This window comes from Garra rufa, chromosome 3, assembly GCF_049309525.1.
Source record: "Garra rufa chromosome 3, GarRuf1.0, whole genome shotgun sequence".
Classification (NCBI taxonomy): domain Eukaryota; kingdom Metazoa; phylum Chordata; class Actinopteri; order Cypriniformes; family Cyprinidae; genus Garra; species Garra rufa.
This window is the reverse complement of record NC_133363.1, coordinates 56,328,950-56,353,486: the sequence shown is the minus strand read 5'-3', so window position 1 is coordinate 56,353,486 and position 24,537 is coordinate 56,328,950. Positions and strand designations below refer to the sequence as shown.

The window sequence follows — 24,537 nt, the reverse complement described above, 5'->3', positions numbered from 1 at the left end:
TATCAGTACAGTATGAGTAATAACAAACACCATTAAGCATGAGACATAAAAAACCTGTAAGAAGCACTATGTACATACATAGCACAGCCAGCTGAAGGGACACATTGGTCATCCCGACCACGTTCTCAGAGATGCAGGTCAGAACAAAGCCGTTGTCGTCTCTGCTCACGTTGACCAGCGTCAGGTTGATGGAGTGAATGTTGGGTGGGTAGACATTTGACTGGAGGGCAGACGAAAACATTATGCTATGGTTAGACTGGAAATAAGGTTAAACGGTTTGTTGGGTGTGGGATGAATGGCGCTCACCAAGTGCGTGTTGATGGAGTGAAGGCCGTTCACGGTCCAGTCCACCTCAGGTACCGGAGACCCAGAGCCGTTACAACTGAGCGTCACATTGCCGCCCTCCAGCACAGTGAGGTTACTGTGAGCAACGCTAATATCTGGCATGTCTAGATCACAACAACAGCAATTATGTACATTCTCCGATCACAGTTTTACAAGAATTTACCATTGTAATTATCCACCTTTTTCTTTAACGTGGAAGTAAGCCTATGGGTGAGATTTCCAGTTCATTAGCCGCTATAGGGAAATAACGAGAAGAATAATAACGTGCAGTAAACGGTAAAACTGTGTGTACAAACCAGTGTGTTCATAATTAAGATAATATATTAAAGTAATAAAGTGAGACACACTAATTTGCAATATCAAGCAGGAAAACAAGCCGTTTTGTACATATAAAAATAGCTGGACGCAGATGAGACCGGAAGCCAGACACATAAAATTTACAAATGGCCATGCCTGCTCTTGTTTTTTTTTGTGAAAATACTAGTTGCAACAGACAGTTTTACCACATCGAGTCCATAATTAACAAGTTGAAATGGTGCATGGTGTAAAATTTCGAAATATTTTGTTAATTTTGTTTGCTAATACCAAAGTATAATATTTGGTGTAAACTATTTTTGAATTCTTTTTATTTATTTTTGTAGATGATGTATTGTTATATATAATATATAGCATGCCTGTTTCTTTTAGTTTTCTTCTAAGCAGAAAATGAGGTAAAATGTTATGCCTGATTATATTTAATGAAATTAAAAGTAAACATCTCAGTAACTACAAGTAAATCTATTAAAAAAAATTCGGAAATATGGAAAAACTTACCTTGGCTAAGCCAACTGAAATAAATACACTACTGCCCAAAGTTTTGGGTAATTTTGTAATGTTTTTCAATAAAGTCTCTTATGCTCATCAAGGCTGCATTTATTTGATCAAAAATACAAAAAAAAAAAAAAAATGTAAAACTGCTAACAGAATTTTTTTTTGCAAAATATCATTACAATATAAAATTATATTTTTTATTTTAATATACTTTAAAATATAATTTATTCCTGTGATGCAAAGTTGAATTTTCATCAGCTGTTACTGTCTTAAGTGTCACATGATTCTTCAGAAATCATTCTAATATGCTGATTTATTATCAGTGTTGGAAACAGTTGTGCTGCCAAATATTTTTTTGGAACCAGTGATTTTTTAAGATTCTTTGATAAATAAGTGAAAAAGAACAGCATTTATTCAAAATATAAATCTTTTATAACAATGTAAATCTATGCTATCACTTTTTTATTAATTTAACACATCCTTGCTGAATAAATGTATAAATTTATTTTCCAAAAAATATTTTATTTTAAATAAATGCTGTTAATTTTAACCTTTTATTGATCAAAGAATCCTGAAAAAACTATCACAGGTTCCAAAAAAATATTAAGCAGCACAATTGTTTTCAGCACTGATAATAAATCAGCATATTAGATAGAGATTTTTGAAGGATCATGTGACACTGAAGACAGCAGTAATGATTCTGAAAATTCAACTTTAATTACAGATATTTTTTTCATAATGATATTTCACAATAATACATTTTATCTGCATTTTTGATCAAATGACCACAGCCTTGATGAGCATAAGAAACTTCTTTAAAAACATTATAAGTCTTACTGATCCCAAACTTTTGAGCGGTAGTGTACATTAAAGCTGAAGTACTAAAATTATTTAAAAAAAAATGATTTAGTTATAAAATAACATTAAATAAAATATGAAATAAATATAAAAACATACAAATGACAAAAGTACATAAAATGACTCAAACTGTTATTTTAATATTTTGTTTTCATTTTAATTTAATGCATTAACTATTAATAAATACAGTAATGGTATATAAATAATACTAAAATGACAGTGATCTATAAAATACGGCTACATATACATGACTTAAATGAATTCAGGGCGAATCTTAACCCCAAAATGTGATAAAAATATTTTAGCATAAAATGTGCATTTATCATCTGTATGTTTTTTTTCTTTTTCTACTCAAAATGGTTGCACGATTTCCTTCATTAAGAGAGCAATACAAATGACAGAGTACCTTACTCTCCCCAACACTGCATCATAATGTGAGATAAACATTGCATCATTCGAATAATATAATCGTATATAACAATACGTAGAGCATGCTTGGCCTACAGCTGTATTATTTATGAAGAAAGATGTCGTACCACAGGAGACAATGCTCATTGATCTCAGGCGAATCTTGCTTGCGCCGTTCTTGCAGTAGAGTTTCTGGGTGTGCAGGCCGGCCTCACCTCGCAGCTGCCAGAGCTGAATCCATCGGATCTCACAGCCGCAGTCAAAGACGACCCCCTCCAGCCTCCTGCGTCAACAACACAAAGCCAACGCTAGTTATACAATCCCCAAACTCCAGCATTTTCATGCAGTGTTAACTCCGAGCTGGGCATGCAAAATCAATCAAACTTTGCCTGCGTTGGTTGAAAACAGCAGCTTTGTGACACTATATCTCCCAGGTGGTGTGGTATAGTGACCCAGGCTGATTACTGAATAGTTGTAGGTTTCCCACATGGGGAGATCCATAAACAATCACCATCATGCCCTTGAGTAAGACTCATAACCACAGGCAGCAGAGCTCGACTGTATGAGCATTTCACTCACATTTGCCACAATAAATAGAGGTGTGCAAACTGTAAAATGTATTTAGGAGCATCTGTGTGAATAAAACAAGTCCCTGCAGGTATTTAAAAAAATCTTAACATCTAGTATAACATAAATCCTAAATATCATTTTAAAAGGTCTTAAATTTGTGGACAGAAAAGAGCAAGAATCACAATACAGCCTAACGCTGGTTTTTTTTTTCTTAGAATTGTATGATATGAACTCAGTTATAAAGTCAGAATTGCAAGATATAAACTCACAATTCTGACTTTCTCGCAAATGTGAGTTTGTATCTTGCAATTCTGACTTTTTTCTCTATAAACTAGCAATTGTGAGTTATAAAGTCGGAATTGCAAGATATAAACTCACAATTCTAACTTTTTTTCTCAGAATTGTGTGATATAAACTCATAATTGTGAGTTATAAAGTCAGAATTGTGAGAAAAAACTTGCAGTTGTGAGTTATAAAGTTATAGAAGTTATATATGTGAGTTAGAATTGCAAGATATAAACATTTTTTGCAAATGTGAGTTTGTATCTCACAATTGTGATTTTTATTTCTCGCAATTGCGAGTTTATATCTCACAATTCTGACTTTTTTCTCTATAAATTAGCAATTGCGGGTTATAAAGTCGGAATTGCTAGATATAAACTCAAAATTGTAACTTTTTTCTCAGAATTGTGTAATGTAAAGTCAGAATTGTGAGTTATGAAGTCAGAATTGCAAGATATGAACTCACAATTCAGACTTTTTTCCCCGCAAATGTGAGTTTGTATCTCAAAATTGTGACTTTTTTCGCGCAATTGCGAGTTTATATCTTGCAATTCTGACTTTTTTCTTAGCATTGTAGAATACAAACTCGCAATTGCAAGTTATAAAGTCCAATTCTGAGGGGAAAAAAGACTAAAAAAGTTAAAATTGTGATATATAGCTTCAGTTTTCAGTTTCAGTTTATTTATAAAGCACTATTCCAACAACAAGAAGTTGTACCAAAGTGCTGTACAAGCATTTCTAAAATAAAATAAAAAACACAATAAAACAACACCACAATAAAATCCACATAATAAAACATAGATGAACAAGAGCTCATCCCTCTTCACTTAGAGAGGACATACAAAGTAAGTGAATTTTCAAAAGGCTTTTAAAAGAGCCTAAAGTAGGAGCAGACCTAATATAAAGTGGTAGCATATTCCATAGCTTAGGTGCAACTACTGCAAAGGCCCTATCACCCTTTGCTTGTGTTTTGTGCGCTGTACAGACAGCAAAATATAAACTTGTAATTCTGAAAAAAGCGCTTATTTTTCAGAATTGCACGTTGACGTCTCTGACTTTTCAGAATTGTGAGTTCTAAACTGAGCTGAGTTCACAATTCTGAGCAAAAAGTTTTGGAAAAAGTTACAATTGTAAGATATAAACTCGCAGTTCTGAGAAAAATTTCAGAATTGTGAGATAAAAAGTCACCTTATACCTTTTTTATTAAGTGGCAGAAACAGGTTTCCATCGAATTTGAAGCTGTTTGTATTCTAATATTTTTTGAACATTGAAGGTTAGTTTTTTATTCTTATTGTATTTTATTTGCACTCCTAAGTTTTTTTAACTGGGAAAAAAGGGAATGCAATCCCTGGTAAGGGAACATCTGCTAAATGACTATATTTATTATTGCATGACACGCATTACACACATGAGCATTTTGTCAACTGCATCTTTTTACATGTCACATACATGATGCATAACATAAACAGCATTGAAAGCATGGCTATTTGCATTTCAAAGCTGTAAAACTGGCAAGTGCACAAAGCACACAATTCCCATTCCCAGTAGCGCCATTCTAGATTCACTTACTAAAGCATCAAATTATTAAATGATCAGTTTATGCAAAAATAAGTTAAAATGGATGCTTTGAAAGCAGATCTTAATGTATGTACTTCTTCCAAATATTTTCTTTTACTTTGTACCAGAAACATAACAAGTACATAAAACATGCTTGGCAAACACATTGTAAGCGCACTGTCCCGTGACAAATCTCAGTTCTGACGTATGTAATAGAGTTCCTCTCTGTGTCTTTGACATTAAAACAGATGCATTATTATTCAGATAGCTAGCTATAACAAGTCGACAGCTGAACTTAACTGCAAGATTGTGAAAAGAGAGAAGTGACTGCAGCAGACAGCTGCTTGCTTTAGTGCCTACAGAAGGCAGTTTACACTAATGCTTCAGAACACAACATGTACTTTTGCAGAATTATGAATTATGTTCTGAAACATTTCAAAAAGCAACTATGTGTGAAATCAAGCTTGCATAGCTAGGAGCATTTGCAGTCTAGTACTTGCACAAACTTATTTAGATGTTACTGCAAAGTAAAGACACTTAAAATAAAATTTTATGCAACAAACTGTGCTCCAAATTCTTTTCCCTTTTTTAAAAGGAGTAGTTCACTGTCAGAACAAAAAATTACAGATAATCTACTCAGCCCCTTGTCATCCAAGATGTTCATGTCTTTCTTTCTTCAGTCGTAAGGAAATTATGTTTTTTGAGGAAAACATTTCAGGATTTCTCTCCATATAATGGACTTCTATGGTGCCCCCGAGTTTGAACTTCCAAAATGCAGTCTAAATGCCGTTTCAGAGGGCTCTAAATGATCCCGGCCGAGGACGAACTTTGATAGCGAAAACAATCGGCTATTTTCTACAAACATTTACAACTTATATACTTTTTAATCTCAAAGCTCGTCTTGCCTAGCTCTGCGTGAACTCTTTGCATTCCAGTTCATGACAGTTAGGGTATGTCGAAATTTCTCCTTCAACTTCAAAATTGTCCTACATCGCTGCAGAAGTACCGACTCAAATTAGAGTCAAATTACAAATTACAAATTGCAAATTAGATCAAACACCCTTTACAAAAAGGTAAAACAGCGATGTAGGACGAAGCCTACACACAGAGCTAGACAAGACGAGCATTTGAGGTTAAAAAGTTTATAAAATGTCTTTTTTTTTTTTTAATAACTGATCGTTTTGCTAGACAAGACCCTTCTTTCCTCGGCTGCGATCATTTAGAGCCCTTTGAGGCTGCATTTTGAAAGTTCAAACTCGGGGGCACCATAGAAGTCCATTATATGGAGAGAAATCTTGAAATGTTTTCCTCAAAAAAAACATAATTTCCTTACAACTGAAGAAAAAAAGGCAAGAACATCTTGGATGACAAGGGGGTGAGTACATTATCTGTAAATTTTTGTTCTGAAAGTGAACTACTTCTTCAACTGGGAAAAAAGGAAATGCAATCCCTGATAAATGGAACCTGTTTAAAAAAAAATTGTTAAATGATTATATTTACTATTGCATGATAGACATTGCATGCATGAGAATTTTGTCAACAGCGTCTTTTTACATGTCACATACATGATGCATAACATAAATAGCATTGAAAAGCTATTTTTATTTCAAAGCTGTAAAACTGGAAAGTGCACAAAGCACACAGTTCCCATTCCCAGTTCCCATTCCCAGTATTTTTTTTATTTTTTGCAGTACTTGTACAAAGTTCCTAGAGTACAAACATATTTAAATGTTACTGCAAAATAAAGACACTTTATTTAACAAACTACATATACACAGTATAGTTCAAACTATAAAATAAATGTATACTATCCAGCAAGGATGTAGTAAATTGAAAAAAAAAAAGTGATGGTATACATTTACGTTGTTATACAACATAATATTTCAAGTTAAAGGAATAGTTCACTTTCAGAACAAAACTTTACAGATAATGTACTCACCCCGTTGTCATCCAAGATGTTCATGTCTTTCTGTCTTCAGTCATAAATAAATTAGGTTTTTTGAGGAAAACATTTCAGGATTTCTCTCCATATAATGGACTTCTATGGTGCCCCCTAGTTTGAACTTCCAAAATGCAGTATAAATGCAGCTTTAAACGGCTCTAAACAGTCCCATCTGAGGAAGAAGTGTCTTATCTAGCAAATCAATTGGTTATTTTCTAAAAACATTTACAATTTATATACTTTTTAATCTCTACACAGAGTACACACAGAGCTAGATAAGACGAGCACTTGAGGTTAAAAGTATATAAATTGTGATTTAAAAAAAATAAATAAATAACCGATCGTTCGCTAGATAAGACCCTTCTTTCTTCGGCTGTGATCATTTAGAGCCATTTGAAGCTGCATTTTAAAAGTTCGAACTCGGGGGCACCATAGAAGTCCATTATGTGGAGAGAAATCCTGAATGTTTTCCTCAAAAAACATAATTTCAGTACAACTGAAGAAAGAAAGACCTGAACATCTCGGATGACAAGGGGGCGAGTAATATTTTTTGTTCTGAAAGTGAACTACTCCTTTAATACTGATACTTTTGAACTTTCTATTAATCAAAGAATACTGAAAAATGAAACTGAAAACATATAAGTATGATTTCTGAAGGATAATTTGATACTGAAGACTGGAGCATTGATGCTGAAAATTCAGCTTTGAATCACAGGAAAAATTACATTTTAAAATATATTCAGATATAAAGCAGTTATTTTAAATTATAATAATATTTCACAATATTACTGTTTTTGGTCAAAGGAATGCAGCCTTGGTGAGCATAAGATACTTTTTTAAACTTGCATTTTATAAGATTTTATAAGAATTATTATTTATATACAGTATATATAATACATAAAAATGACATAACATATTTTCTAAAACTAATGAACTCTTTCATGAAGTGCATATTATGCTGACAAATAGGAATGTGATAACATTCAAAGCTGTACTTGGTAAAGCGGACATTGATTACTAGAACAATGCAGCATTTCACTTTGTGAAATACACAGCCACGGAGGCTGAATGGAAAGAAAGATGAGGCGCTCACAACGTGATGAACTGTATATCATTACCCACAGGCTTTGATCTCAGCATGAAACTGTAGTCCATTAATCTGTATGCTCGGGTTAGAAAATACGCTACTGTATGTTTTCCGAGCCCTTCATTATTTTGCAAATCCCTTTCTGCAAACCTCCAGGAGTCAGGTCACCCGCAAGAACAAATGCATCTGTAACACACGAGCTGACAGGTAGAAATGACCAAAATGATTGCAATATAATATAAGACAAATGTACAGTTTCTTCATGAAGTAAACTAAGAAGTTGTTAGAGAGTCTATCAACAAAAAAACAAAACAAAAAAAAGATGTTTTGTTTTTGTAATTACACATGCTTTGAGCTTAAACTCACTCATCATTTACGCTGCCAGGAATAACCCAGTGGTGGCCAACGGGGGGCTTTGACTATCATCAACGATGATTGACAGCCCATAACGTGATTATGCACGCTGATGAGGTTTAGTTGTGCGTGTGCACCTGAAAGCTATTGAGAAATGAGACTGTAAGATGCAAAGAAACTCTTCTGAATGTAATGGGATCATTTTCTTTTTGAAGAATAATACAAAACATTGAGGTGCTTTAAAGCAGCGGGTCTGGTTTTAAATCAGAAACCTGATTTTACAATACCAAAATTGTTTAGAAGTAAACAAAAACATATTAAAATATTGATATTGAAATGCGGTTTATTATCCGCTTCCTGAATTTCAAATATCTTCACGGTTTCCTCTGCTATCCGTGACTCTGAACAGACCTGTGACCCACCAGTTGAGAACCGCTGTCCTAAAAGGATAAAGTCTAAATTCTCAATTCTTTTTCCAAACCCCTCAGGCTGATATTATATTACAATGACTGTTAGGATGGATTCACTGGGTCTGAAAATCAATAATGCCCGTGAATCTCATCTAGCTTTGAAGATTACACCATTATTACAGCACCACAGCAACATAACTGATACCAATCTGCACCATTCATCTCCATAATACATGCACTTTGTTCAGTGAAGTTCAAATTAGTTTGTTTACAAAGTATATTCAGTGGAAATAAATGCAGATTTTCCAGCCTTTCCTTCCTCTTCGCTTTTTCTTTTCTACATTCATCCACAAATGCATTTCATCTAAAATGTTAGGTTTATATGGGCCAAAGAAATTTACAAAAGCACAGAAAATAGAAAGCACATTAAATGCAAGTAAAGTGTCTAGTTTTGGTTAAAGTGTCTAGTAAAGTGTCTACTTTTAAGGTTTCAAATACGTTTTTGGAGAATAAAATGTCAAAATGTGGTTGAAATAATGTTACATTGTCGTTCAGTTTAACACAATATTTATGCAAAATTCAAAAAACACGCTTATTCTAATTTGTACATATTAAAATATATAAAAGATAAATGGAGCATATTAAATTTGTAAAAAATCTTAATGACAAATGGGCAAAACCTAGTATAGTGGCAAATTTTTAAATGTAGAATTACAACTAATTAGTATCTTTTAATATGTCATAAATTGATTTTTGTTGTAAATATACCTGACAAGATTTTTACAGTGAATGACATTATAGTGGGTGTCTTCTGTAAATTAGGAAAAAAGTATGATATTTATTTTTTGCTCAGAAAAACAAAAAATATCAACAAAATTTAAAAAAATATTTTGGGGGGAAAACAACAATTTAAAGCAGTATTACACTTATTATTTTTATGCTTAAACCCTTTTTCATCTTTGACCCATATATACATACATATTTTTGATAAATATTTATTATCTATTGCCACATTAGTGAAAATCTGTCTCTGTTTTACTTTTTGCATCAAGCATTTTGAATCTAATTGGCTGTAATGACTGTTTTGCTGAAAGTAAATTCATGTTTTCTATCAGGTATGCTTAAACTGTAATTTCAACCCAAGAGTCATATAATCATACTAAATATTGTCAAACACAGGCTTAAAGATTAAGCTATAATCTGTAACCCCCAGCCCATCTTGATGTCACTTCCTTTGAAAAAAGGAAGTACTCACTCACTCTGACTGAGGAGACACTCAGACCCTATGCTGATGAAGTATGTCTGCAAATGTTTGTGTACTAAGTGTCCTTGAAGACAATGACTTTGTCGGATTTATTGCAGTGCATTCTTTCATTTTAAGTGCAGTTTAACCATATGATCAATCATTTTGATGACAAGTAATTGCCAGTGGTGAATGTTTCACGAAGTCACTTTCAGATAATACAGGACACCAAGAATATTACGACTGGTTGCATGCTCTGATTGAACTGGGAAACATTATTTTAAACTGACAGACCATGCACAGTGCTTTAATATTTCTAGACATTTAAAGAACCAAAAAAAAGTCTGTCATGGTTTACTCACCCTCATGTTGTTCCAAACCTGTATAACTTTCCTAAGAAACACAAAGATATTTTGAAAAGCCTTACAAAATTGGAGCCCTTTGATTTCCATTTTATGGATGAAAATAAATAAATAATAAAATACAAAGTAAAATAATAAAATAGTAGAATATTTAATCTGTTGTCCTCCACAGAAGAAAGAAAGTACTGAAACAATCTGAGGGTGAGTAAATAATGACAGATTATTTATTTTGGTGAATCAACCCTTTTAAATGTCTAGAATTATTGTCTTGCAACTAGTTCTTTAAAACTTAAAAAATGTAAAAGCAGCATTTGAATATGTCTTGTATAATTTTAAATCACTAAACACTTTCTGGCTGTCAGTGTTGTCATTGTATAAAAATGTTTGGTTGTCAAAGTTAGTTGTCTATGTAGTAGATATGTTTTAAATCTTTACTACACAACTAGACAAAAGAGAGCAAAAGGGCTGTGGCACAAATGTAGTAAAACTTTATCACTTATAATGCACTCGGCTTGATCAGACTATCCGTTAGTCACAAAAGCCCTCCATCTGTTGAAAAGTCTATTGGATGAAGGTTTTGCGTCATTCTGTAGACCTCTGCTGACAAATAAACAAGGAAATACAGTCAAGCCCGAAATTATTCATACCCCTGTCAAATTCTGACTTAAAGTTACTTTTATTCAACCAGCAAGTTTTTTTTTTTTTTTTTTTTTAGAAATGACAGAGACATCTCCCAGAAGATAATAAGACGATGTACAAGAGGCATCATTGTGGAAAAAATTATTACTCATCTTTTATTTACATTTGAACAAAAAGTGGCATGTCCAAAATTATTCATACCCTTCTCTATAATCAATAGAAAAGCCTTTATTGGCTATTACAGCAATCAAATGCTTCCTATAATTGCTGACCAGCTTTTTGCATGTCTCCACTGGTATTTTTGCCCATTCATCTTAAGCGATGAGCTCCAACTCTTTCAGGTTGGAGGGTCTTCTTGCCATAACCCTGATCTTTAGCTCCCTCCACAGATTCTCAATTGGATTTAAGTCAGGACTCTAACTGGGCCAATGCAAAATGTTAATGTTTTTGTCTGCTAACCATTTCTTCACCATTTTTGCTGTGTGTTTTGGGTTGTTGTCATGCTGAAATGTCAACTGGTGCCCAAGGCAAAGTTTTTTGCAGACTGCCTGAAGTTGTTGTTGAGAATTTTGATGTATTGCTCCTTTTTCATGGTGCCGTTTACTATGATTAGGTTCCCTCGTCCACCAGCTGAAAAACACCCCCAAAAAATTTGGTTCCAGATCCAAGCAGGCTTTTGTGTGCCTTATCTGGAGAAGTGGTGACCTCCTTGGTCTGCATCTGTGGAACCCAGCGGTGTGCAGCGTCCGTTGGACTGTCTGCCTTGAGATGTTGCCACCAGCAGAGCCCAGATTCATCAGGATGGCCTTGGTGGGGATTCTTTTTTACCTCCTGGCCAGCACAGGTGTCACTTTTGGCTTCTGACCACGTCCTCTGAGATTTTTCACAGTACGGAACGTCTTGTGTTTTTTAATAGTACTTTGCACTGTAGCCACTGGAACTTATATATAGCCCTTCCCTAACTTGTGAGCAGCCACAATGCGCAGCCGCAAGTCCTCATTGAGCTCCTTTATCTTAGCCATGACTGTCCACAAACCAACAGCAGAGAGCTTCTGTTTTTCACCTGTTGAGTTGATTAAAACAGCTGTTCCCAATGAATCAGGGTAATCAGGATGCTTTAGAACAGCTTGGACTATTTGGAATGGTATAGAACTTTGGATTTTCCCATAGACTGTGACAGTTTGCAAAGGGTATGAATAATTTTGGACATGCCACTTTTTGTTCAAATGTAAATAAAAGCGGAGAGATATTTTTTTCCACAATGATGCCTCTTGTAAATCATCTTATTATCTTTTGGGAGAAGCCTGTGTCATTTCTGGTCAAAAAAAAACTTGCTGGTTGAATAAAAGGTCAGAATTTGCCAAAGGTATGAATAATTTCGGGCTTGACTGTATATGTACATAGTTAATTTACTTATACTACCGACACTGTAACAATACAAAGCTGGTTGAAAATTGGTGAACTTAACCTTTAATAGGTAACAATTCTCAACATTAACTAGAGATTCACTCAAAAAAACAATAACAAAAGAGCTGACTGGAACAACTAGAAAGACTTTACATTGGCTATAGAACTTTCATTAATTTCCACAACTTTCCCAGGTCTGAATATTATAATTTCCCTGACATTTACAGATTATTCCTTCTAGAGTTATTTCTGTAAGTAGCCCTAAATTAAAAAATCACCTACTTGATCTTTTGATCATTGGCTCATAATGGCACATAGAGGTGCAGTTGAACATTTATTAAACTCAATACTAGTACAATTCTTTGCTGAAATGAAGCACCCACCTGCTAAATATGTCTAATTAATCATAATGGTAAACACAAATAAGATTTGGTAAAACAAATTTCCTGGAGGACAAATCTGGACAAATGAAATGCGTTGTTTATGCCATTATCTACAATAAAGCTATTATATGCACTACTACAGTGATATAATTTAAGTACGGTTCCCACACTTTCTTATTATCATTCTTTATTAAAAATAGCTAAAGCTTTTTAATATAATTTACTGCAGATCATTAAAAGCAAAACAAAAAGGAATGAACAGGAGTAACTACAAAGATTAACAGTACATTCATTATAAAAATATCCATGACTTAATTTTTACAAATTTCCCCAGGTCTGAATATTATAATTTTTCTGATATTACAGGTTATTCCTTACAGAGTTATTCCAGTAATTGGCCTAAAAAAAACAAAGAATCACACAAAACACTACTTGAGCTAGATTGATCTTTTAATATTTTGACTCATAATGGCACATTTTAGAGGTGCAGTTGAACACTTATTACATTCAGTACTAAAATATCTTCCATTTTAGCACTGAACTGTGTTGTAATGATCTCTAAAGCACCCACCTGCTAAATATGCCTAATTCACCATAATGGTGAACGCAAATCAGATTTTGGTCAAACAAATTTCCTGGAGGACAATAAAGCTATTATGTGCACTGCAACAGTGTTATAGTTTAAGCAAGGTTCCCACACCTTCTTATTATCCAATGAATCCACTTTATAATCATTCATAATTAATAGATAAAGCTTCTTAAAGGAGTAGTTCACTTCCAGAACAAAAATTTACAGATAATGTACTCACCCCCTTGTCATCCAAGATGTTCATGTCTTTGTTTCTTCAGTGGATAAAACATTTCAGGTTTTCTCTCCATATAGTGGACTTCTATGGTGCCCCCAAGATTGAACTTAAAAAATGTTCTCTAAACGATCCCAGCTGAGGAAGAAGGGTCTTATCTAGAGAAACGATCTGTCATTTTCGAAACAAACTGACAATTTATATACTTTTTAGACTCGAATGCTTGTTTTGTCTATGTCTGTGTGAACTATGTGTTTTTTTCCGGTTCAAGACAGTTAGGGTCAAAAAAAGGTAAAATGGCAATGTAGGACGATTTTGAAGTTGAAGAAGAAAATGAGATGGGAGTTTTTTGACATACTCTAACTATATTGACCCGGATTACATAGACTACGCATGTGCATCAGAGAGACGAGACAAGACAAGCATTTGAGGCTAAAAAGTATATAAATTGTCAATTTGTTAAAAAAAATCACAGATCGTTTTGCTAGATAAGACCCTTCTTCCTCGGCTGAGATCGTTTAGAGCCATTTGAAGCTGCGTTTAAACTGCATTTTGGAAGTTCAAACTTGGGGGCACCATTGAAGTCCACTTTATGGAGATAAACGTACTCGGTTACTTTCGTAACCTCGGTTCCCTGAGATACGGGAACGAGTACTGCGTCTGAAAGACGCTTATGGGGAAAAGCTCCTTTTCTCCTGAGACTGAAGCATTTCAATAACGCAGTGTAACTGCACGGCCATTGGTTCGTGCAGTGTTAAAGAAACGAACCAATGGCTCGGCAGCGGAGATGCACAAACCTATGGCGATGATTCGCGCCCGATCGCGCCAAAAGGGGCGGAGCATCTGGCTATATAAGCGAGCATTTCGCCATAGGGAACTCAGGTACTTCGACTGAAGCGACGACTGAGTCGTGCAGCTACCTAGCACGGCCAGCAACGCAGTACTCGTTCCCGTATCTCAGGGAACCGAGGTTACGAAAGTAACCGAGTACGTTCCCTTTCGATACTTTCACTCGTACTGCGTCTGAAAGACGCTTATGGGGAACCAGTACAATCCCGCCATTGCTAAGGTAGAGGAACGACTAACATGACCCTAGCACTAAAGGGCTAATAAGAGCCAATTTGTTCGATCAGATAGCCTGATAAACATCCGTTCCAAGGAATGAGTACACTTGGAGCTCCACAGAGGCCAAGATGCACTATATATAACATACTGGTAACAACATACCACTATGTGGAAAGGACCCGAGTCTGTAAGACTGGAACGTCCAAGTTATAGAATCTAGCAAATGTGGACGGTGAGGCCCAGCCTGCCGCCGCACAAATTTCTGCAATGGAAACCCCACTAGACCACGCCCAAGACGAGGCGATGCCCCTAGTCGAATGGGCCCTTACTCCCATGGGACATTGTAGGCCCAAAGAGGAGTAAGCCAGCGTGATGGCTTCCACAATCCATCTGGATAATCTCTGTTTTGTGACCGAACACCCCTTGGTGCGGCCACCAAAACATACAAACAGCTGTTCTGATTGCCTAAAAGGGGCAGAACGCTCTATATAACATCTCAGAGCCCTGACAGGGCAGAGAGGGTTAAATCCCTGGTCTTGCTCCGTAGGAGGAAGAGCCAAAAAAGAAATAATCTGGTCTCTAAAGGGTGTAGAGAGACTTTTGGGAACATACCCACGCCTTGGCTTCAGGATGACCTTGGAGTCATTTGGCCCGAATTCCAAGCAAACGGGGCTCACAGAGAGCGCCTGTAAATCACCCATGCGTTTGACTGATGCTAATGCCAATAGCAGGGCAGTCTTCAACGTCGGGGGGCAAAGGCCTATGGACTGAAGCGGTTCGAAGGGAGGGCTTTTCAGGGCCCTCAATACTGTGGGTAAGTCCCAAGACGGAACCGTGACGGGGCGAGGGGGATTAAGCCGCCTTGACCCCTTTAAAAAACGAACGACCAAGTCGTTTCTTCCCACAGATTGACCGTTTACCAGGTCATGGAATACCGCTATAGCTGCAACATAGACCTTGAGCGTAGAAGGGGATCTCCCCTTATCCAACAGCTCTTGCAAGAAGGACAATATCACAGATATGTCACATAAAATTGGGTCCGTACCGCGGGTGGAACACCAGGCGGAAAAGACAGACCACTTGAGATCGTAGAGCCGCCTCGTAGAGGGTGCTCTAGCTTGTGAAATAGTACTCAAAACCGACTCAGGGAGACTTAAAGGCTCCCGTCTAGAGCCCAAACGTGCAGCGCCCACAATTCCGGTTGGGGGTGCCATATCGTTCTGTTCGCCTGTGTTAAGAGATCTCGTCTCAGTGGCACGGCCCATGGTGCTCTTGAGAGCAGCCTGGGAAGATCTGGAAACCAATGCTGGTTCTGCCAGAATGGAGCCACTAACAGGACTTTGAGTTTCTGTTCCCGCACTCGCCTGATGACTTGTGGCAGCAGAGCGATAGGAGGGAATGCGTATAACAGGAGATTGGGCCATTCTTGGGTCAATGCGTCCTGTTCCTTCGAAAAATAAATTGGGCAGTGATGATTGTCTTTTGAGGCGAAAAGATCTACTCGCGCCTTGCCAAAGACAGCCCATATTTGCTGAACCGTGTGAGGGTGAAGCGTCCATTCGTCTGAGGAGACGTTGCTCCGAGACAACATGTCTGCTCCCTGGTTCAGTTTGCCTGGCACATGCGTCGCTCTTAGAGAGCGGAAGTGCAGCTGAGCCCATTTCAGGAGACGTTCTACCATCGTAAATAGACGTCTCAACGAGAGGCCCCCTTGGTGATTTATGAAGGACACCACTGTCATGCTGTCCGAACGGACTAAGACATGGTGACCTTTCAGTGCAGGTAGAAGGGTGTGAAGGCCTAAACATACTGCTAGCATTTCCAAGCAGTTGATGTGAAGGCGACTCTCCGCTTTCGACCATAGGCCGAAAGCAGGCTGGCCGTCGCACAGCGCCCCCCAACCTAAGTTGGAGGCGTCTGTCGAGACCGCTTTCCTTCTGACCACCAAGTCCAGGGGAACGCCCTGTTCCATCCATTGAGCGCACCTCCAAGGAGCCAGGGCTGCTATACAGGCCCGATCTACCTTGATGCGCTGGCGTCCCAAACGCCACGCTTGAGGAGGAACCTTTGGTTTCAACCAGAACTGCAGGGGGCGCATTTGAAGCAGACCCAACTGAAGTACTGGAGATGCTGAGGCCATAAGGCCGAGCATCTTCTGAAAAATCTTGAGTGGGCGAAGGGCTCCTATTTTGAAGGAAGCCGCGAGCCTGCGAATGGCTTGGGCTCTCTGCGGCGCAACTGCTGCCTTCATTTGACGTGAGTCGAAAACTGCTCCCAGGAACGCAATGCGTTGGCTGGGAGACAGCACGCTCTTGGCAAAATTGACCTTGAGTCCTAGGCACTCTAAGTGGCTGAGGATTAAGGCTCTGTGGTGTGTTAGCTCGTTCTCTGACTGGGCTAGGATGAGCCAGTCGTCCAGATAGTTCAGGACGCGGATTCCCATCTGTCTCAGAGGGGAAAGTGCTGCGTCCATGCACTTTGTAAACGTGCGAGGGGCTAACGACAGTCCGAACGGAAGGACTGTATATTGATATGCCACTCCCTCGAAGGCGAATCTCAAGAATTGCCTGTGATGGGGGGCGATCTGAATGTGGAAGTATGCATCCTTCAGATCCAGTGAACAAAACCAGTCCCCTTTGCGTATCTGCGAGAGGATCTGTTTTAGTGTAAGCATTCTGAACGGCCGTCTCATGAGGGCGCGATTCAGCTGTCTGAGGTCGAGGATGGGACGTAGGCCGCCATCCTTCTTTGGAACGAGGAAGTAACGGCTGTAAAAACCTGACTCGCTCTGTGTTGGGGGGACCGTTTCCACGGCGCCCTTGGCCAACAGATTCTTTACCTCTAATCGCAAGACGTCTGCGTCTTTGCTGCGAACTGAGGTGGTGATCACACCATGAAAGGAGGTCTTCGAGCGAACTGGAGTACATAGCCTCGTTCTATTATACCCAAAACCCATTTTGACACTCCGGGGATGGCTTGCCATGCCGCGGATCGTGTCGCTAGGGGCTGCAATGGTTCGCACAGCTGTATGCTGTCTGAAAGCATTGGAAGAGGAAATTTGCTCTTTTCTTGAAAATGTTTGTTTTTTATTTTTCCCGCTATCACAGCGGTTTGCTGTAAGGGCGCTGATACAAAGGGCCCGTGAGTTACAGCTACATTGTTTACAAACATGAGTTCCCTTACACTCGGAACAGAACGGAGTGTAGAAGGGTTCAAAAGAGGCACTTTGGGGGCTGGTCCGGCTGCTGCGAGACTTGGCCCCTCCCTCTTCCTGCTGTTGAGATCAGGAAGACGCTGGCGGCGCCTGGTCCAACACCACTCTTGGCCGAGGTCCCTGGCGCTTGGGGAAGGGAAAACGCTTGGCTGGGCGTGAACGTGGACGGAGCTCCATCTGAGGAGCTGGTTGCGCAGCTGGGGGCGTGGCTTTTGCAGGCTGCTGAGTCGGCGCCGGCTTGGGGCGACTAGGAGCCGTTGCGGAGCTTGAGCGTTTTGGCAGAAAGTGTCGCATGGCTTGGGACGATTTCTGCGCTGCAGTGAAGCGCTCCGCGAAGCCCTCGACAGCTGGGCCGAACAGGCCGGTCGGCGAAATGGGGGAGTCAAGGAAGGCGACCTTATCCGCGTCCTTGATCTCCGTAAGATTAAGCCATAAGTGGCGCTCCAGCACCACCAAACTGGCCATCGATCGCCCGATTGCCTGAGCCGTCATCTTTGTGGCGCGTAACGCCAGATCCGTAGCGCTGCGTATTTCTCTGAGCGGAGAATCATCCAGGCCCAACTCGTCCAGCCCGCGGAGGAGTTTTGCTTGGTACACCTGGAGTACCGCCATTGAGTGAAGCGCCGAAGCTGCCTGTCCGGCAGACGAATACGCTCGTCCAGCGAGGGTAGAGGTCGTCCTGCACGGCTTAGACGGGTGTGACGCCCTAGCCTTCCAGCCGATAGCGGTGGGCGGGCAAAGGTGCGCAGCAACTGACTCGTCCAGCGGGGGCAGCTTCTCGTAGCCCTTTTCCTCAGCGCCATCGACCGTGGTGAGGGCAGCAGAAGAGGAAGTATGAAGGCGGGCGGAGTATGGAGCACGCCAGGACTTAGAGATTTCGTCGTGGACTTCGGGGAAGAATGGTGAAGCTCGCTGACGAGGGGCCTGGCGGCGCCCCGGCAGGAACCATTCATCCAGCCGGCTCCTAGATGGCTCCTCGGGGGGAGACCATTGAAGATCCAGCTCCTCGACAGCTTTAGATAGGACGCGGAACAGTTCGGCGTCCATACCGGCGCTGGCGGCGCTGGATTGCGCAGACGGCAAGGGGGCGGGGTCATGGGAAGAGCCCGACAACTCCTCTGTGTCAGATGCGGCCAATGACATGCTGTCATCCTCGCATTCACTTCCTCCGAAGGAGACCAGATCGCTCGCAGCCGCAGAGGGACGCTGGTCAGGATGCAGGAAGAGAACTGGCGATTCCTCTCCATGTGGTGAAGGCGAGGCACGCGGGGTCTGAGCCGGCGTGAGCTCGCCTGTCACCGCGCTCTTAGCTCTCCTGCCCCGCTGCTTCTTCCTAGCAGGCTCTTGCGAGGAAGTAAGCGGGAGGGCGTGAGAAGCGGCGTCGCTCTCTGAAAAGAAAGCTAGCCGCGAGCGGAGGGAAGTGAGACTCATATTCCCGCAATGGGAACATTCCGTCTCATTGAGCGCAGCCTCAGCGTGGGCGTGACCCAGGCACGAGACGCACTCAGCGTGAGTGTCAGCGGCGTGCAGAGGGGCTCTGCACGAGCGACAAAAACGCCGTGGCATTTGAAACAACGCCGTAGAAATTTGCTCTTAATTTGCTCTTTCAGATGTTCGCCGGATAGCAGCAGGGAATCAGCTCCGGAGCGTCAATCCGCCGAGCAGTGAGGATCCGCTGCGAGGCTCGTCAACGGCGAAGAAGAGGCTTGCTTGAGCGAAGTCTGCGTAGTCAGTCTCTGCGAAGATCAGAAGTCGTCGCTGAAGAAGAAGGATCTGAGTTCCCTATGGCGAAATGCTCGCTTATATAGCCAGATGCTCCGCCCCTTTTGGCGCGATCGGGCGCGAATCATCGCCATAGGTTTGTGCATCTCCGCTGCCGAGCCATTGGTTCGTTTCTTTAACACTGCACGAACCAATGGCCGTGCAGTTACACTGCGTTATTGAAATGCTTCAGTCTCAGGAGAAAAGGAGCTTTTCCCCATAAGCGTCTTTCAGACGCAGTACGAGTGAAAGTATCGAAAGGGAACAAACATTTCTTTTCGACTGAAAAAAGAAAGACATGAACATCTTGGATGACAAAGGGGTGAGTAAATTATATGTACATTTTTGTTCTGGAAGTGAACTAACCTTTTAACATAATTTACTGTAGATGTCACTCATTAGAAACAATAACAAAAGAGATTTAACAGTACATTAATTATAAAAATGTCCTTGACTTTTATTAATTTCAGCAAATTTCCCAGGTCTGAATAATCTAATTTCCCTGATATTACAAAATATTCCTAACAGAGTTATTCCTGTAATTGGCCAAAAATCAAAGAATCAAACACAAAGCAGTACTTGAGCCAGGTTGATCTTTTGATATTGGCTCATAATGGCACATTTTAGAGGTGCAGTTGAACACTTATTAAATTCTGCTCTAAATTGTCTTGCATTTTAGCACTGAACTGTGCTGAAATGATCTCTAAAGCACCCAGCTGTTAAATATGCCTAATTCATCATAACGTTTAACACAAATCAGATTCTGGTAAAACTAATTTCCTGGAGGACAATGGCATGTTGCTTTATATCATCATTCACAATAAAGATTATATGTTCGCTACAATAGTGATATAATTTAAGCAGGGTCCCCACATGTAATTATAATGAAATCTCACTTCACAGTCATTCATAAATAATAAATAAAGCTTCTTAACCTAATTTAATTGATTTAACCCTTTAAAAATTTACTATAGACATTTCCATGACTTTCATTAAAGGGACAGTTCACCCAAAAATGAAAATTCTGTCATTAATTACTCATCCTCATGTCGTTTCAAACCCATAAGATCTTTGTTAATCTTCGGAACACAAATTAAGGTATTTTTGATGAAATTCGAGAGCTTCCTGATCCTGCATAGACAGCAATGCAACTACCATATTTAAGGCCCAGAAAAGTAGTAAGGACATCATTAAAATAGTCAGTGGTTCAACCAAAATGGTATGAAATGACGAGAATACTTTTTGTGTGCAAAGAAAACAAACATAACTTATTTGAACCAGAATATACAGACAATGAGCTAAGAGACACTGAGGAGACTGACTCTGAAGAAATTGTTGAATAAAGTCGTCATTTAAGTTTTCTTTGTGCACAAAATTACAGTTGAACCACTGATGTTACATAAACTATTTTATCGATGTCCAAACAACCTTTCTGAACATGGTTGTACCGTTGCTGTCTATTCAGGGTCAGAAAGCCTGAATTTTCATTTTTGGGTGAACTAACCATTCAATTTCTACAACTTTCTCAGGTCTAAATATTATAATTTCCTGACCTTTACAGATTATTCTTTACAGAGTTATTCGGTCATGGCCTAAAAGCAAAGAATCAAACAAAACAGCTTGAGCTAGGTTAATCTTTTGATATTGGCTAAATTCAGTGCTAAATCATCATGCATTTGAGGACTGAACTGTGCTGAAATGATCTCTAAAACACCCACCTGCTAAATATACCTAATTCACCAAAACAGTGAACGCAAATCAAATTCTGTTTAAACTAATTTCCTGAAGGCCAGATTTCAACAAATAACATGCGTTGTTTGTATTATCCAGAATATCCACTTCAGTGAGGACAGGAAAAGACAATGCACACAGTCCCAAAATAGTCGTCACTTTAGTTTTCTTTGTGCATAAAATTACAGCTAAACAATGATTTCACATGGACTATTTTATCGATGTCCTTACTACCTTTCTGGCCTTGATTGTGGTCATACCATTGCTGTCTATTCAGGGTCAGAAAGTCCTCAGATTTCTTTAAAAATATCTTAAATGAAGGTCTTATTGGTTTTTAAATGACATTAAGGTAAGTATTTAATGACAGAATTTTCATTTTTGGGTGAACTAACCGTTCAAGTTCTACAACTTCCTCAGGTCAGAATATTATAATTTCTTGACCTTTACAGATTATTCCTTACAGTGTTATTCCGGTCATGGCCTAAAAGCAAAGAATCAAACAAAACAGCTTGAGCAAGGTTAATCTTTTGATATTGCTAAATTCAGTGCTAAATCATCATGCATTTGAGCACTGAACTGTGCTGAAATGATCTCTAAAACACCCACCTGCTAAATATACCTAATTCACCAAAACAGTGAACGCAAATCAAATTCTTTTTAAACTAATTTCCTGAAGGCCAGATTTCAACAAATAATATGTGTTGTTTGTATTATCCAGAATATCCACATCAGTGAGGACAGGAAAAGACAATGCACATAGTCCCAAAATAGTCGTCATTTTAGTTTTCTTTGTGCATAAAATTACAGTTAAACAATGATTTCACATGGACTATTTTATCGATGTCCTTACTATCTTTCAGGCCTTGATTGTGGTCATACCATTGCTGTCTATTCAGGGTCAGAAAGTCCTCAGATTTTTTTAAAAATATCTTAAATGAAGGTCTTATGGGTTTGAAATGACATTAAGGTAAGTATTTAATGACAGAATTTTCATTTTTGGGTGAACTAACCGTTCAAGTTCTACAACTTCCTCAGGTCAGAATATTATAATTTCTTGACCTTTACAGATTATTCCTTACAGTGTTATTCCGGTCATGGCCTAAAAGCAAAGAATATCACAAAACTTGCTTGAGCTAGGTTAATCTTTTGATATTGACTAAATTCAGTGCTAAATCATCATGCATTTGAGCACTGAACTGTGCTGAAATGATCTCTAAAACACCCACCTGCTAAATATACCTAATTCACCAAAACAGTGAATTCAAATCAAATTCTGGTAAAACTAATTTCCTGAAGGCCAGATTTCAACAAATAACATGCGTTGTTTGTATTATCCAGAATATCCACTTCAGTGAGGACAGGAAAAGACAATGCACACAGTCCCAAAATAGTCGTCACTTTAGTTTTCTTTGTGCATAAAATTACAGTTAAACAATGATTTCACATGGACTATTTTATCGATGTCCTTACTACCTTTCTGGCCTTGATTGTGGTCATACCATTGCTGTCTATTCAGGGTCAGAAAGTCCTCAGATTTCTTTAAAAATATCTTAAATGAAGGTCTTATGGGTTTGAAATGACATTAAGGTAAGTATTTAATGACAGAATTTTAATTTTTGGGTGAACTAACCGTTCAAGTTCTACAACTTCCTCAGGTCAGAATATTATAATTTCCTGACATTTACAGATTATTCCTTACAGAGTTATTCCGGTCATGGCCTAAAAGCAAAGAATCAAACAAAACAGTGCTTGAGCTAGGTTGATCTTTTGATATTGGCTCATAATGGCACATTTTAGAGGTGCCGTTGAACACTTATTAAATTCAGTGCTAAATCATCATGCATTTGAGCACTGAACTGTGCTGAAATGATCTCTAAAACACCCACCTGGTAAATAAACCTTATTCACCAAAACATTGAACACAAATCAAATTCTGGTAAAACTAATTTCCTGAAGGCCAGATTTGGACAAATGACATGCGCTGTTTGTATTATCCACAATATTCACATCAGTGAGGACAGGAAAAGACAGCAATGCACACAGTCCCAAAATCCCCCAACACAGTCTGAAATGAAAGGCCAAAAAATGTGCGTAATAAAAAATTAAGTAGGACATATGTCAGCGGCTCTGCAAGTTGTGTTCAGCCACAACAAAGAACGAGAACAGGACGTGTCAAATTCAAAAGAGTTGAACTGTTCTGTCATTTTAAACGCAAAGAGACGCCACCACATCGTCGCTCACAATCAATAAACAAACTCATCACTTCATGTACATGCAGATTGCTCAAATATTCATGACAAACAAGAAAATGAGGTCAGGCTCCCAGCAGACAAGACCAATACATTTCACTGCCATGTCTTAATTAACCAGCACGAGCTACTCGACTGTTCGCAGACATGTAAAAAGTGTTTCTGCTTCATCACTAGTGATGTTTTGCTTTGACAGAGACACAAGTCTATCGGAGGATGGGAGCAGGGGGTGCACAAACAAATTAGTTGACAGTAAAGTGCTGAAAACATTTCTAATGAACACAGCAATGCAATCGAGCCTGGATTTCAGCGTCCAATTTGGCAGCTGAGTGCTGCTTATCACAGAAGATCTACGCAGAGAGAGTTTTGAGATTTATCAGAAAATGAGGAATTATTGCATGGCGCGTTTTTATACGATTTGGCAATTGAATTCATGTTGTTATGTCACTTTCGGAAATACTAATGACTAATGCTGGATGAACTTACAGTTCGATGAGCTGAAGGTGCTGAAAAAGCTGCCAAGAAAGTGTCGTCAGAGGGTTCTTGGACAGGTTTCTGTGCAGAAAGACAAAAAGAAAGAGGAACGGCAGTTTATGATTTAGCTGCGAACACAGGAAGCAATAAAATCAACATAGCATAAGGTTTGAAAGACATTTAGCTCCCAAAATGTGACATTTCCTGTGAGATTTGTGACTTCAGCTGAAAATAAGAGAAAGATGAAGCAAATCTGTACATTGTAATTTTTTTCTTCAGTATTTTGAAGAACATAAGGAAGCCCTTTTTGCCATGAATAAAGAAAATAAAAAAAATTATCTCACAATTCAGATTTTTTTCTCGCAATTGTGAGTTTACAACTTGCAATTCACACTTTTTCTCAGAATTTATGATATAAACTCACAATTTGCGAGAAATAAACTATCAAATCTGAGAAATTGCGAGTTTTTATCTTGGAATTCTGACTTTATAACTTACAATTGCAAGTTTATATCTCACAATTCTGAGAAAAAATCTGAGAAAAAGTTGTGACTATAATCTCGCAATTCTGACTTTATTTCTT

At 38.8% G+C, this 24,537-nt stretch overlaps 1 protein-coding gene across 1 annotated transcript in view; it reads right to left on the bottom strand.

The window, feature by feature from the left end:
* The window catches only part of LOC141331670 (NT-3 growth factor receptor-like), a 178,817-nt gene that overhangs the window by 69,367 nt on the left and 84,913 nt on the right, over window positions 1-24,537 (bottom strand). The window contains exons 4-7 of the mRNA XM_073836708.1: window positions 23,967-24,035; window positions 2,550-2,704; window positions 307-449; window positions 79-220 (exon numbers count right to left, since the gene is read on the bottom strand). Of these exons, the coding sequence (XP_073692809.1) occupies window positions 79-220; window positions 307-449; window positions 2,550-2,704; window positions 23,967-24,035 (509 nt within the window). The remainder of the gene's footprint in view (window positions 1-78; window positions 221-306; window positions 450-2,549; window positions 2,705-23,966; window positions 24,036-24,537) is intronic.